Source organism: Podarcis erhardii (genome assembly GCF_964252035.2).
Source record: "Podarcis erhardii genome assembly, chromosome: 2".
Lineage (NCBI taxonomy): Eukaryota > Metazoa > Chordata > Lepidosauria > Squamata > Lacertidae > Podarcis > Podarcis erhardii.
Genome location: NC_138498.1, coordinates 70,799,622 through 70,814,528, shown reverse-complemented (window position 1 = coordinate 70,814,528; position 14,907 = coordinate 70,799,622). Strand labels below are relative to the sequence as shown.

Genomic DNA, 14,907 nt, shown 5'->3' with positions numbered 1-14,907 from the left:
GTTGAGATGCCTGCATTGCAGGGGGTTGGACTAGATGGCCCTTGGTGATCCCTTCCAACTCTGTGATTCAATGATCCCGCTGAACCCAAAGACAAGACGCATAAAAGACACAAACTCGCAGCCAAACCGTTGGAGTCCTACCAGGGTCACAGATGAAAGCCCACTCCCGGAAGGAGAGATCTATGGGCCTGAGAAAGATATATCCAGAGGTAGGCGGGAGTGGGTGGAGAGGCCGCTCCAAGAACTCGGAAGCTCAGCCCGTTGACAGATTTATTCTACTGGAGTCCCTTTAGTTACAAATCTGGCACCGGGGAAAGAGATACTGCAGAGAAATATGTCCAGCAACACAAATGGAAAGTAAACAAGCAGCAAAGCTGGGCGAGGAAAGGGAGAAATGGAGACTGCTTCTCATCTCTCTCTCTGATTTTCTCAGTCTCTCCTTCCTCACATCTGTGTTCAGTGCCAGCCGGTTGGTTCTGTATCGATGGACTCCCTTCTCCTCCCCTGAGGATATGCCTCCCCCCCCCCGTTAGGACTGAAGCAGCCAATAATATGTGTCAGTTGGAGCTCCCGCTGGCTGCAATCCTGCGCGCTGCTTCCCTAGGAGAAATCTCATGGCAGTCTGAGTGGCAATGGATAGGACCCAACGATGTAAACACCCTTTTTGTCCCCCAAAGCCTCATCCCATGCGTTCAGCTATCTGAAGTTTTTCTAGTGGGCTCCGGGTAAATCGGAAGCAGCCTCCTGAAGCTGCGAGGAACCCCCACCTCCATCCCACTCCAACATGTCAATCAATGCCTTTCTCCCGCCCCCCAAACACTCTGACCAATGAGAACCCTGATGAAGGAACTGGCATTGGCTACCAGGTTCTGGTGGCGCTAAGTAGAAGATTCAAGCATCGCAAACACAAGCAGGATACAGGCTGTCAGACGGAGAGACTCCTGCAGATCAAGGACTCCCTGACTCAAGTCCCACGGGAATAATAATGATGATAATGATACTGGCCAACCTTACAGGGTTGTTAGAAGGATTGCCGATACTGTAATGAGAAACGGAAAGCATAATTTACTGCTTAGAAAGGAGTGATGGCTGGGTATCAAAATAAGCGTTCTTCCTAAGACAGAAGGCTAGAAGAGCGAATCCACAAGCTGCCTGGCTGTGGAAGCAGCCCTTCAAGGAAAGGTCGGGCAGGAGAGGAGTCTGCAGGTGCAGGATGCCTGCCTGCCTGCCTTGCACCAAGGGCTGGGCTCGGTGGTCCTGTTGAGAGAGAAGTGCTGTCAGTCGGGGGCTCCATTTCACTCCCCTGCCACATCTCCATACAGCCCTGCGGTAAGCAGAAGGTGGCCGCCGAGCTGCAGCCTCTGTTTGGCCATGGGATGAAGTGATGGGAGGAAGCTTCACCGGTGGAACTTGCGCCTGTGGCGCAGCTCGGAAACGGCGCAGAAAGAAAAGGTCGATTGGCTCTCAGGACGCTCTTGCCATGGAATTATGAGGATTTAGTATATCGCGAGGCTGACACCATCGCGCTAAGCTCGCCTATTTCAAAGCCAGCCCCCTTCTTGTGTGCCCGACCGACTTCCGAATATGTTTGCTGAGAACTCCCATTTGAAAGGCTGCAAATGCCCAGAGCTACTGGGGTGACGACCTTCTGGGGCGGCAGGTTTCCTCCAGGAATGGCAAAGAGATGCCACGCTGCATCTCCGTGCAAGGAAACGCTTGTCCCATTGCGTTTCTCCCTGCATTTAAGGCATAGGGGGCTCAGGGGGCGGGGGTCTGGTTCGTGAGCGGCCAGAGTGGGATTTCAGAACCAGCTTTCTCTCCCCCCCCCTCCCCGCCCCGCGCAAGATCCAAAAAGCCCAAGCCCTGCCCTCTGGGTTGCCTCAGAATAGCGCCTCCTCGGCGGGAGGAGCCGCTTTGGAGCAAAGCCATCATTTCTGCCCCCGTCGAAAGAAAAGACAGCGGGATGCCAAGTCGGGCAGCAGACTTAACTGGGTGGGTTGAGCTTGCTGGCGGGGGAGGGACAAGGGGGCTCAGTATCAGCCGGCTGCTGCCATTTCAGAAATAAGAGACTGGGTGGTGCGGAACTAATACAGTATATGGCGCGGGAGTGGAATCAAAGTCCCGTCTGTTCGACGGCGCGGACAGCCTCGCGGCTTCTTTTTCAAGGGGATGCTGGACGAAGGAGTTTCCTTTATTTCCCATTAGGAGCTGAGCGTCTCCTCCCAGCCCATCCTATTAGAATTTCCTCATCTTTCCTGCGGAGCGCAAGCACCCAGAGTCAAAAACAAGATCCACTTTGAAATCAGATGCATAAATCCCGTTTGCTTCGTAGAAAAATGCCAGCGATGAAAGTCGGAATGCAAACTTCTAGATACTGTTTTAGGGGGTAGGATTCAGATATTCAGTTCGGCATACCCCGCAGCCTAGGGCAGAGGTCGCCAACTCAGAGCCCTCTAGATTTTGCTGGACTCCCAACTCCGATTGTCCCCCCCCCCCAAGCAAGGGATGATAAGAGTTGCAGTCCATCATCTGAATGCCTTGGCTACCACTGGCCTATGGGGGCAGCGCCCGGTTTCTGAACGGCGGGGGAGCAGATCAAGCTGTCCGGAAGTAATGTCCCTTCCGCCCCCATGTCCTCCCCCTCACATCAGCGAAATGTCCTAAAGGCTGGAGAAAGTCACTAGATGGGAGCGAATGCACTCTGCACATGTGCAGAGGAAGTCTGATTTTCATGATTCCACAAGCCCCAGAGCCATGCAGGCTGCCCCTGCTTGGCGCAGGGTTTTCAGAATGATGTAGACACTCAAAACAAGTTCTGAGGCTGAGCCCTGTCTCGTCTTAGGCTCTGAGAATGGGGAGGTGAGAAAGGGCCCACCCAGAGATAGTAGAATTTCCAGCTGTTTTTCTGTCACAACTTCCTGAACTGTTTACAGCTTCAGAACAGGCAGAAATGTATCGGGTGGCGCTTTCCTACCACTCTGATCACCACGCTGCGAGATGCAGGACCTGTGAGGTTTCTGCCTGTCTTGCACAGGAACCTATCCCCCCCAAAAGTTGGCAACCCTGAAGAGAGCGAAAGTATTCCAGGATTGGAGAATGAGGGAGTCTCTGCTAAACCTCTGCTTCTGAGTATATTAAACCTGCAGAGCAGGGGGACCTTCTCTCTAGCAGCTCCCCTCACTGCAGTATAGCTTCACGGCTCACTTCCGTCATTATATAACTTCCAGCCTCAGTTCTTCATCTGTAAAATGGGAACTATAGTGACCTACTGCTGTGCCGGAGACGACGCAGGCTGCAATACTGTGCCCGCTGATCCAGGACTGAGCCTCTGTTGAAGGACTTACTCCTGCGTAAACATGCAGAAGATTGCGATCGAGAGCTGCAACCCTACACCCGTTTGCCAGGGAATAAACCCCACGACGAGGCTTACTTGCGTATAAACCGGAGCAGAAGGGAGACTCCGGGGTGATAAGCAGTATTTTGAGATTGAAAGGGAATTTGGCCCTTCAGAACAGTCAAGGTAGGGTCCAACATCCTAGAATGAGCTCCTCAGCCATTTGAACCCGGCTAGAGAAGCCAAGAGCCAAGCGAGAGAACCAATTCGCAGCCCCGATTCTGGATGGGTCTCTCTGCATGCCGCTACTCCTGATTTAGGGCAATGTTTGAAGCGGGAGAGAGAGACTGCATCTGCTCTGGAGCGAGCAGAGCAGGCTTAGTAGCTGTGGTGTGAGCAGCTAACGGAGGCAGCGGGGTTTGGCCAAGGTGCCTCCGTAGAGGGTCTCTCTCTCTCTCGGCTTTACTTAGTCTGGTCCTGATCTTGGGACCCGCAGCTCAGCCCTGCTATAGAGTGGGAACAGGATCCATCCCCACCACCCTTATAATGGGGGAGGCTGGAAGGAGGTCAGTTCTTTAGCTCCCTGGCAGAAGAGCTGTTATCTAGGGGCTTGAGGGACTCACAGCTGCCTGGGACCTCGGACCACGGGGATTAGGAGCCCCACATCCCGCCTGCCCCATCTAAGCCAAGTGCCTGGCAGGCTTCCCCCTCCCACCGGGATGCCTCCAGCGTTATCCGTCTAGGGTCACCTGCCTGGGGGCATGCGATCCCCTCGCCACCGTCTCTGCAGCAAACACGCCTCCACCAGCGAAATAAAGAGCCGTCGGGTTTAAGCTAACGGAGGGCGCTGGCGGAGGACTCAGCTGCGCTCTTAGGCACCGCAGAGACGTGCAGACACTTCCGACGACGAGCTGCTCGGCACAGACCTGGCAGATCCGGCGTGCAGAGTCCTCTCCCCTCCAACCTTCGCGAGGGTCGCCTCCCCCAATGCCCAGTGGGAAGGGGAAGGGAGGGCTAGTTGGCGTTTTAGGTCTGGGAGAGCAAGGCGACGTCGTTCAGCGTGGAACAAACCTCTGCATTGCATGAAGGGCGAATAGAGACATGAGCCGCACGCATAAGCATGACAACTGGGTCGTAGAGAACTTGGGCATCTTATTCTCCCCCTAGAGAGAAATCCAGAGATCACTTCCCACCACGAGGGCAGAGATTCCTACTGGTGCGGGACGAGGCCCAGCCCGACGGCTGGGCTGCAGGTACAGGAAAGGGCCGGAGCTGGAGTGAGTGAAAGGAGGGTTGCCGGGCCAGAGCCCTGGAAGCCTAAGGAGAAGGAAGGAAGGAAGGAAGGAGCAAGCCGGACTGCTGGTCTCTCGATATTTTTTATTGACTTTTCCAGAGGGTATTGTACACCAAATATCCCATTGGCAGTAAAGCGCATTCAATGTGTTTATAAGCCAAACAGTCACCTTTGTTTAAACAAACACAAGTACAAAGTCAAAAATAAAACCACAAAAATAATGAACCGCATGTTCATAACATACAAAAAATTGCCGCCTACTCAGTAGGTAACTACAACATTCCAACTGCTGAATATATTTATAAATTTTACACTTCTGTAACAAAAATAGACTTTTTGAGAAGTTCGGGGTTTTGTTTTGCTTTGTTTTGCTTTTTTGCTTACATTCTGTCTCCCGGCTCCTTTCCCCTTTTTCCTGTGTGTGTGTCTTCGAGCCTCAGAGTCCCCTTCCCCCCCACTTTCCCTTTTTTCACCTTAAGGCTAGATGCAAAGCATCCAATCGCAGAGTTGCATGACGTCAGCAGGGCTTCACAACAAGGCACCAAGACTTGGGACGTGTTTTGTTTTTTTGTTCTCAAAAGGAAAAACAACAAATCAAACCAAACGAAAACTTTTCGCCACGCGAGAGTGTTTCATCCTCTAGGTGATATTTACAAAGAACATCACACTCTGTTGACATGCTCAAATACATAGTTAAGTGCTGCTTTTTTTTGTTTGTTTGTTTCCTCCCCCACCCCAAGCCCCCAAAACAAGTTGTAAAACCCAGTACAGCTTTGTCGTCACGAAAAGAGCGAAAAATTACCATTTATACAAAAAAGAAAGAGCGCCAGCGAGAGAGATGGCCCTTCGTACTCCAAAGAACGCAATATGAATATGCAAAGAGGTTGTTCACGTCAAGAACCCAGAAGGAAAGCAAAGCCATGGCACATAATACAATATTACATTGTCTATGCATGGATTTTTTCCCCAAAGTCCCATTGCTCCCCCCTAAGGAATGAATTGCGGGCTGGGGGGAAATCATCGCGGAAGAAAAAAGACCTCTCTCGTCCATGCAGAAGTGGAGAGGAACTCCGGTGTCCGGGAGCTTGTGTCTTCAGGCAGTTGAAGTTGAAAGATAAGTCCCAACCCCAGCCCACCCCACGGCTGCTGGAAAGCTGGAGGGCCGGGTTGGCTTGCGAGGAAGCCCACTGTTCCTCCACCAAGTGCCAGAGGAAGATTCCTTATCAGCACCCCACCCTAACCTAGACGGGTGGGCGGGGGTCAGGAAAGTCTTGGTGGTGGTTTTGTGTGTGTGTGTGTGTCCCCCCTCGCCCCCTTTTCTCCTCTCAGCAGATCTCGATTGTCCTGGGCGAGAAAGTGGAGGCCATGTCAGAAAGTGCAGAAGTCACTTGCGAGCCGAAGGGGCTGCCGAGGCCACCGGGGGATGGGAACGGAGTGGCTGCCGCCTGGCTCTGGAAGGTGGAGGAGGCCATGGAAGCGTAGCTGGTGGCCACCGAGGGCGAGGGGAAGGAGGGGAAGGGTGAGGTCACGGGGGAGGCATATGAAGTCACGGGAGAGGCATAGGACGTCACGGGGGGAGAGTAGGAGGCCGGCCCCGGGGAGGGGTAGGAGGAGGCGGGGGACGGGTAGGAGGCCGGCGAGGCGGAGTAGGGCGCCAGTGGGGAGGCGGCCACGGAAGGTGCCGTCGGGGCGGCTGCGACTGCAGCGGCGTGTCCCTTGTCGGCGGCCTTCTTGTCCTTCTGCCGCAGGTGGATCTTGGTGTGGCGCTTGCGCTCGTCGCTGCGCGCGAACTTGCGCCCGCAGATGTCGCAGGCGAAGGGCTTCTCTCCCGTGTGGGTGCGGATGTGCGTGGTGAGGTGGTCGCTGCGGCTGAAGTTGCGCATGCAGATGCGGCACTGGAAGGGCTTCTGGCCCGTGTGGATGCGGATGTGGCGCGTCAGCTCGTCGGAGCGCGAGAAGCGGCGATCGCACGACTCGACGGGGCAGGCGTAGGGCCGCTCGTGGGGAGGGGTCTTGCTGGGCCGGTTGGGGTACTTGCGCATGCGGCTGGGCTTGACCAGCTGCGCCTGGTACGACCCCGGGAGGCTCTTGGGCTCCGCCGCCGCCGAGCCGCCGCCGCCCCCGTTACTCTGCGTGGCAAAGGCTTTGATGGTGGACAGCGGCGTCAGCGACGGCTGCGGGCTCGGGAAAGGCTTCTGCTCCGCCGGGCCCAGGCCCAGGTCGCCCCCCGGCTGCTGCTGCGGCTGCGGCGGGAAGAGGTAGTCCGGGATGATGGGCAGCTGGAAGGTGCTCTTGCCCGTCGGGTAAGCCGGCGGCGGGAAGGACAGCGAGCCCCCCGACGGGCTGGCGAAGGGCTGCTCCGGGAAGAGGTCGGCGCCGCCTGGGGCTGGGAAGGTGGGCGCCGCCGAGTAGATGGGGCTCGAGTCGCTGCCTTGCACCGAGCAGCTCAGCGCCGGGCTGGGAGAGGCGGACGACGACGACGGGATGGACGGCGAGGCGGACGACGCCGGCGGCGCCGCGGCGGAGGTGGCAGGCGGGGTGGCCATGCCCACCAGACCGCTGACCAGGCTGAAGAGAGGCTCGGGCCACAGAGGGGTGCTGCCCCCGCTGCCAGGCGCCGGCTCCAAGGAGAAGCGACCCGTGTACGTGATGGGCGGCAGGCGGGTGGTCTGGCTCGGGTAGCTGGTCTCCACCACCAAGGGCTTGTCGCTGCTCAGGGAGATGTCGGGGAAAGTGTCTGCCGAGAGAAGAGCGGCCCAAGGTAAGTCCCCACAGCGCCGCCTCCTCCTCCTCCGTCCATCGCCACCCCAAAGGCAAGCAAACAAGCAAGCAGGCATCGGAGCCACAGCTGCCACCCCCCAGCTAGCTGTTCATCTCGGGGCATCGCGCTCGTCTGGTCGGCCCCACTTCGGGGACTCCCCGCCCCCCCAGCTTCCCTCAGGGCTCAGGAAGGATGGAGCGCTACATCTTGCAGCGCCTGGCGCGGCTCCAGCTGCCGGAGCTACCTGGCCCGGGCGGGTGACGCACGTCGGAGAATCCCCCTCCCTCCCCGCGCGCTCAGGATAGCGGAGTCCCCTGCCCGACGGGGTGGAGGGCTGCCCCTCTGCCCCCCCATCCCGGGACGTGCCTCTGCCTACCTGCAGCGAGGTGCTCGTAGGACTGCTCTCCGCCTTCGCCCGAGGGGTTGAAGCTGCCGTTGCCTCCTGCTCCTCCGCTCTCGCTGCCGCCGCCGCCGCCGCCGGGGCTGAGGAACTGCGAGCCGGCTCCGGCCAGCAGCATGATCTCCTCGAGCTTGGGGTAGTTGGAGTCCATGGTGGGCGGCGAGTGCGGGAAGGAGCCGAAGGGATCGGCCATCTGCAGCGAGGGCAGAAGCTGCATCTCGGCCTTGGCCGCGGCCATGGGGGCGCGAGAGGGGGGGCGCTGGGCCGGGGGCTACGGCGCCCGTGGGGCGGCGAGAGGAGCGGGGGTCGACGGGGTGGGCGCTGGCCTGGGGTTCCCCCTGGCTGTGCCCGCGGGAGACGCTGCGTTCCCTTCCCCCGCCCGCCTTGCCTGGGGCTCCCCCTGGCTCGATTCGCTAGAAGCTCTCGGCTCCCCGCCCGCCCCAGAGCAGCCTCTATATATCGGGTCTCATCGGCCCCGCACCGCCCCTTTCCTGACGTACATGTCCAAATATGGAAGGCAGGAAGCCCTTATATGGCTCCCGGGCGCGAGGACCCCGCCTGGCGTCAGAGCCTGACACTGGGGGAAGCCGAGAAGGGGGGCTGCGGCCGGGCCCGAGGCGGGAGTCCCGCGGCCTGCCTGGGCAGCAGCTGGGGGCCCCGTCCCTCGGCACGGGCCTCGGAACCGGAGCCATAGCACGCCCCCCCCCCGCGGGGTCCCCGCTTTGCGGTCTCCGCCGCGGCCCCCGGAAGCCCCCGGACGCAGAGTCCATATAAGGCCATGCCCTTAAAAGGCCCTGTTCCGGCACGAGCCTTCCTGTTCCTTATATGGCAATTCCGGCAGGGGCGGGAGGCGAGGAGAGACCGGCGAGGAGGGAGGGGGAGGAGGAGGAGGAGCTGGGAGAGCCGCGGAGGAGCCCTTGGTCTCCCTGCTGCCCTGTGGGGCCGGGCGCTGCGGAGCCGCCTGATCGGCGCTCCCGGCAACTCCGCATCGGCGGGGTCCGAGTCGAGGAGCAGCCCTCCCGCCCCCCGGTCGCCAGGGGGCGCGCGGGAGAATGAAAAGCCGGCGGCAAGTGCAGCGGGCAGAGCCAATAAGCGGCGCCCGAGAAGCGCACCCGCCGCCAGAGGGCGCCCGTCGAACTTCCTGCGGGAATAACTTCCCAAGTTTGAAGCGTGCATTCTAGAACTCTGCTAAAGCGGATTAGTCGCGCTTTAAACGATAATCAGGGCAGGCGAGGGCGAAAGGATGGGTTTTTCCTCCTTTCTTGTCAATACGTGCATATGGGCGAAGTTAGGTCCCTGCTAGGACCTGGGTGAAATCGGAACCGGGCAATAAGTTCTGATTCCAAAATTAGTGATATGCATATGCACACGGATGTGATCTTGTATATGCATTTTAGGTGGATCGGCATCCTCCTTGAGGTGTTTTCCAGAATTGGGGCTTCTCCCTTTTTATGCTTTCCTCTTGCATTACGGCGGTAGCGTGCACGGGTTTCTTCCTGATACATTTCGGGGAGGCTGCTGCTGCCGACAGCCTGCCTTGTGCGGATAAGCACTACATGGCGGAGGCAACCACTGAGACCACGTAGCATTGCTGCACCTTCTTCTTGCTCGGGATGGCAGCTTGCCAGAGACACTTCGCACGCGCCCATTCTTACCTCAGGCGTTCATTTCCCCAACTGACCTCTTAGAGAAGTGGTCGAGCCGCCTCAATTTATTTTGGTCTTGCCCCCCCCCCCATTTCCAAGGAAAATTCAAGGATTCGTTTTCACCAACTTGAAGCTGCAAGGCCTTCGCGATGTTTGCATATATATTCAGCGAGCTAAACAATTGTTTCCTCTGGGGCCAGTTTTGGGGGTGCCCTTTGTTCCTCCAGGCCGAGCCGGGCGCTTCGTCCAGCCTGGGCTACCCTTGTAATCTGCTTGGCTGGTTTGGGGGCGGGAGGTTGGAGGGAAACAGAAAGCAGAGATTGTGCCAGCGCCAAGCACCCCGGGCGCGCACACTGCAGAAGGCTGCAGAGGCATCTCGTCAAAGGGAATTTCCTGATGATGCGAAATGCAGGGGAATCTCGGGGAGTTGCAAAGCAGGCGGCTCAGTGCTGCCCCCTGGCGCCCAGGGCCAGCTGCGACCGAGCGTCTCCTTCGCAGCTGGCTGGCCCTGCAAAACAGGCTGCTTGGCAGCAGCAGGTGGGATTCGCCCCACTCCCCAGCGCAGGCAGCCCAGGGATTCCTCGGTGCCAAGGAGAAGCCCCTGATGCTTCCCAGGCTTTCGGGTTTTTTCTTTTGGCTCTCTCTCCCCCGCTTCCCTCCCCCCCCCTTTTCTTGGCATCTGTCCAGCGAGAGAACCTGAGACGCAGTGAGATCTCACTGAGCCTGCGCGGCCGCCTCTGCAAGTGCTTCCCCCGCAGTCCTGGGAGACTCGGCTCGGAGCTGGGAGCTGGAGAGAGGCTTCTGTGCTGGAATTAGGCTAGTGCTGCAGAGAGACGCGGAATCAGCAGCCCAGCCCAGCCCCCCTCCGCGCGCGGGGGCCGCGGCGGAGGAGGAATCCCTGCCACGGGAGGGAAATCCTCGGCATTCACAGCCTGGGCGGGAGGCGGAGGCGGAGGCTGCTGCGAGCCGGGCAGAGGCAGCCCAAGCCGAGGCATCCTTTGCCCACCTCCTCCCGCCCCACGCGGCTACAAGGGCAACCCCCTCGGTGGGGAAGTGGACGATCTCCCCTTTTCTAAGCATCTTCTCTTCATTATTCTCTCTGTGAGGCTGGATTTCACCCCCTTCCCCAGCACAACTCCTGATCTCAAGGGGCGCGTGATTTGGGGGGCGATCACCCATTTTTACGGATTCCACTGAATTCCCAGGCAGCAGCCAGCCGGCGTGCAAGAACCTGAGCGAGGATGGCTCCATACAAGCTTCGTTGGCATGAGACGTCCGAGCATCGCCCCCTCCCCAATATTTCTCCTCCCTCACTGCGCATGCCCAGGAGACCCCTATGTGTCGTCGCCTGTCGTGTGCTCTCCTGGCCACGTCACTCTGCGGGCTCGGGGGGCTCCCTCCCCGGCTTGGCAGCTGCTGCGGGATCCCTTCCCTCCGCGGCAGGGCGAAAGAAAGACAGGCACCCCCTCCCCGTTAGATTAGTCATTCAGCAGCGTCGTCTGAACGCGGCTCCGTTAGGGGGACGCTTTGCAGAGCAGCGTATACCGCTGTAAGATCCGGGTCCGGGGATGATCCAAGGGAGTCCTTGCTTACGAAAGGAGCCCGCCTGAATAGACTATTCACGCTTGTAAGTCTCATTATCTAAACGTGTGAACAGGCCGCAGATGACCCCGCAGTTATATAGAGAGAAAAGGTGGGACCTGCAACAAGAGTCAAGATTAAGCAAAAATTAAACCTGCTTTAATTCTGCATGCTTCATTCCTTCTCCCCACCCCAGCCCACGACGCTCAATATACCTTGGCTACTGAGCATGCTCAGTCCTCATGAGGCTGTTTATAAGCCCCTATGGGTTTGTTTGCTTTTAAAGTTGTCCTTCTGCCGACTTCCGGATTTTCCCACATAACCTCCCGCTTCTTTCTCAGTGGCCCCATTTTGGCCGCATAGTCGTTGTCACTCAGAGCATGAGATTGCTGTTAGAGGGAGCCATGTGTGTACACCCCCACACCCCTATTTACCATCTTTTATTGTATGAGATTTTGGGGCAGTGTACAGCAAGAAACATGAACAAAAATAAGAAAATATGCTATAGGGAGAAACTGAAAGTGTGTTGACTATCAGAAATTCTGAAAAATGTGGATGGGATTGCATATGATGACATGCAATCATTACTTTATCACTAAACATGGTGCAAGGAAGGTGGCCTTTCCTCAAGAACAGCTGGCCACATACTCAGGCTGCAGTGAGAGAAACGGGACAGAATTCTGGCTTTAGAAAGTATCGTGGTATATTTTTAAACTGCTTTTATAAGTGGTTAAAGCTATTATATCATTCCCCCCACCCCTTTACGGACTTGGTATTTTAAGCAAAACGTTTGGCTTTATAGGCATGAAAGGCTATAAGGTGATCTGTGGTGTACATGCAATTTAAACTTAGTTCATACAATGAGTTGGACACGGAGTTAAGCCATGTGTGAGAGAGCTGGTTGAAGCTGAGTGCCCCCATGGCACCCTTCCAGGGCTCCATAAGGTCCTTGTTGGGTGGGCTGAGATGTGGCAGAGGGGGCTGAGGGGGAAGGGTGCCTCCTCTCAAATGGGGCAGAGGAAACTTATGCGAATGGGGGCTCTGCTCATAGAAGGAGCTTCCACTCAGCTTTTTTTGTGTGTGTGACCCATCCTCTCAGCCTTCCTATCTGCACAACAGCCGACCCCATTCAGCGGGGCTCCCCAACCCTTGGTGGAACAATGCTAGGTGCTAGGAAGGCTGTTGTGGGAACCAGAAGGTGAGGAAGTCAGTTTGCACCAGGCATGCTGAATTCTGAATCCAACCCACTACATTTTAAATTCATTTTTCAGTTATATCAGAAAAGCTATATCATATCACTCTGTCTGATTATTTATTCATCATTTTTCCATTGTTTGATACTACAGGAAACCCATATTCTTATACTAAATTTTTAAGTGTTTTATTAATTTAATGGCCCATAAACCACAAAGCAAAGACAAAAACAAATGCAGTTGAAATAAAGATGTCAAATGCTGTGATACCATCCATCCATCCAGAAGAGGGCACTCTTCTCTGTGATTGGGGGACAGGGAAATGCTGTGAGGTAGCACAGTGAAAACAGATTGCACTTGCTGTAAATTAGAGCGTGCGCACACACACACAGAGCTAATATTTTATGTTCTAGACTTCCTACTCAAAGGTCAAAAGGGGGCGAAGAATGACCATACTGCTGCAACCACTGGGCCAATCATGTGGCTCAGATTTACATGTTGTTACCTAAAGCAGGTGAGGAACCTATAAAATTAACCCATGATACCAGACAGCGCAGACGACGATCTGAAAGCATCATCTGCGATTCCACTGTTGAAAACTGAACAGGTCTAGCTTTGTAAGCTGCTGGGATGGGAGAGTGCCCTGGCAACCAGATGCAAGTTGATCTGAGTTGGAGCTGGATACAAGGGAAATAAATCAATAAGCTTACAAGCTGCTAAAATCAACAGGGAATTTTGCTGCTGACATCACTGAGATGTGGAAGTCACCACACGTGTGTAACACAGAGAACATGCAAAGACAGGCTTGAACATGCAAACCGTTTTCCAGAAGTAGCTCAAAGGAAATGAAGGAAGGGAAGGGTTCTCAGGGCCCCAAACCTGTTTTTGTGTCGTTGAGACAGGAGACTTGGAAAACAGGAGAACTGCAGATTACACATTCGCTCTTGGGCAAGGGGCTGGGTGATGCAGCTTCCTGTAGTGTGGCAGGGAGGGGAATAGGTTGTTATTCTGCCTTTGGTTGTAAAGATGTCTACGAAGGCTGTAGGTTGCACTTCCATCTACATCTCTCTGTAGGGGGATTGAAAGAAATCCTCATCTGCCAACATTGTAACATCTGTCAGAGGTAGATTCAGGAGGCTCCCCTCTCTCCCCTTCCAAGAAATCCCTGTTTCCTGCTCTGTGCTGAAAACAAAATGGATAAAACTAGGCCAGGTATTTTTGGGGCCTAATTCAGGTCACATTCTAATAAGTTTAATAAATAATCATAATAAATCCCAAAGGTATGAGGAGGAAAAAAACCCATTAAGGCTGTTTGTAATGCCATGTTTAAGAGCAGACCAGAACCTTTTATCCATTTCCTCTGTTGATTTCTAACACATTTGCTAATCATCTAATTTGTTGATAATGTTAATTAGCAAGCATAGGACTGAGCTCTTCCTACAAATAGCATTTCTCTAGTACAGTTTTTGATGTGTTTCAGATTTATTGTCCCTTCCTCATTGAATCCTTTCCTGAGAACTGTTGCATAATGACTAATGCTTGATCCTCTGCATGTCTACTCAGAAGCAAGTTCTACATTGCTGAATGGAAACTGAATCAAGTCAACACAGAGATACTTTTGTTCAGCAGAACAGCTAATTCAGAGCTGAGTGCATGACCTACCTTGCATGGGACTGTATGAGAGGGGCTTGGGAATACTGCTGGATTCAGCATTACTCAGGCGACAGCTGTGTTTCTCCCCAGTTTCGGATGGGGGGAAACCCTATTCGGATGATGTGCTAGTTCAGGGATGTCCAACTTCCAAGAGACTTTGACCTACTCCCACTATAAAAACACTGGCAGTGATCTACCCCATTGGATTAACCGAAGTTGTTCAGCTTTTATTGGGGAGTCAGACCCAAAGTTGACCAGGAACAACTGACCGGTAGATTGCGATCGACCAGTTGGACATCCCTGTGCTAGCTGAACTAGAGAAGGGAATCTACCATTGTTATGCATGCTTTGGTTATATTCGGGGAGAGATTTTATACAGGCGGTGAGGTGCTGGGACTTTACATGGACAGGAGAAAACCCAGTGATAAGCAGAGTGGCCCGATCTCCTACTCTGGAGTAACATACTCACCATGCTGCCTCTGAAATAAAGGGGTAAGTGTAGGCCTCTGATGATTTCCAGTCTTGTGGGAACTGCCTGCTCCCCAGGCTATCTGACAGTTTTGAATAAAGAAAAAAATAATTAGCACTCACTCCCATGTTTGTGTGCATCATAGTTCAGTTTAAGAGCAAACCATGAAGTTCTCAGTTCAAAGCTCGTTTCAGCATGAGGTGGTTTTAGGCAGCCTACCATCTTTCAGTTTCTGTTCTTGTTTTTTCTTGCTTATTTAAGGCATGTGACTCCAGCTCACAAGGGTTCCCAGGACAACAGCAGTTTTCACCTAACACACATAGAAAAGAAAAAGAAGCAGACTGACCCCAGGCAAACCTCTCAGGGGAGCAAATGTTAGAGATGGGACACCACAACCAAAAAGGCCCTGTCTCAGGTCACCACCCGCCTCATCTCTGGTAGTGGATGGAGCCAGAGAAGGGCCTCTGGCGGTGATCATAATACCTAGGCAGATTCAAGTGGGAAACTTTGGCCGTTAAGATACCCTAGCCACAGACTTTAAAGGTAAAGGTAAAGGGACCCCTGACCATTAGGTCC

At 55.0% G+C, this 14,907-nt stretch overlaps 1 protein-coding gene and 1 long non-coding RNA gene across 2 annotated transcripts; one reads left to right on the top strand and one right to left on the bottom strand.

The window, feature by feature from the left end:
• Positions 1 to 4,691: 4,691 nt before the first annotated feature.
• EGR1 (early growth response 1) lies at positions 4,692 to 8,210 on the bottom strand. The gene is made up of 2 exons (XM_081850601.1): positions 7,766 to 8,210; positions 4,692 to 7,365 (listed from the first exon to the last, which is right to left on the bottom strand). The coding sequence occupies exons 1-2, from the start codon at positions 8,025 to 8,027 to the stop codon at positions 5,954 to 5,956; spliced, it is 1,674 nt and encodes a 557-aa protein (XP_081706727.1). The 5' UTR covers positions 8,028 to 8,210; the 3' UTR covers positions 4,692 to 5,953.
• A 1,793-nt stretch (positions 8,211 to 10,003) lies between these two features.
• On the top strand, positions 10,004 to 14,452 carry LOC309334841. The gene is made up of 2 exons (XR_014153292.1): positions 10,004 to 11,062; positions 12,623 to 14,452. It is a non-coding gene; the product is annotated as an uncharacterized lncRNA (long non-coding RNA).
• Positions 14,453 to 14,907: the final 455 nt, after the last annotated feature.

Bases quoted from the DNA above. Each gene is read 5' to 3' on its own strand.
- EGR1 (XM_081850601.1), bottom strand. From the start codon at position 8,027: ATGGCCGCGGCCAAGGCCGAGATGCAGCTTCTGCCCTCGCTGCAGATG. The intron at 7,366-7,765 runs GTAGGCAGAGGC...TTCTCTCGGCAG, and splicing joins CTACGAGCACCTCGCTGCAG to ACACTTTCCCCGACATCTCC.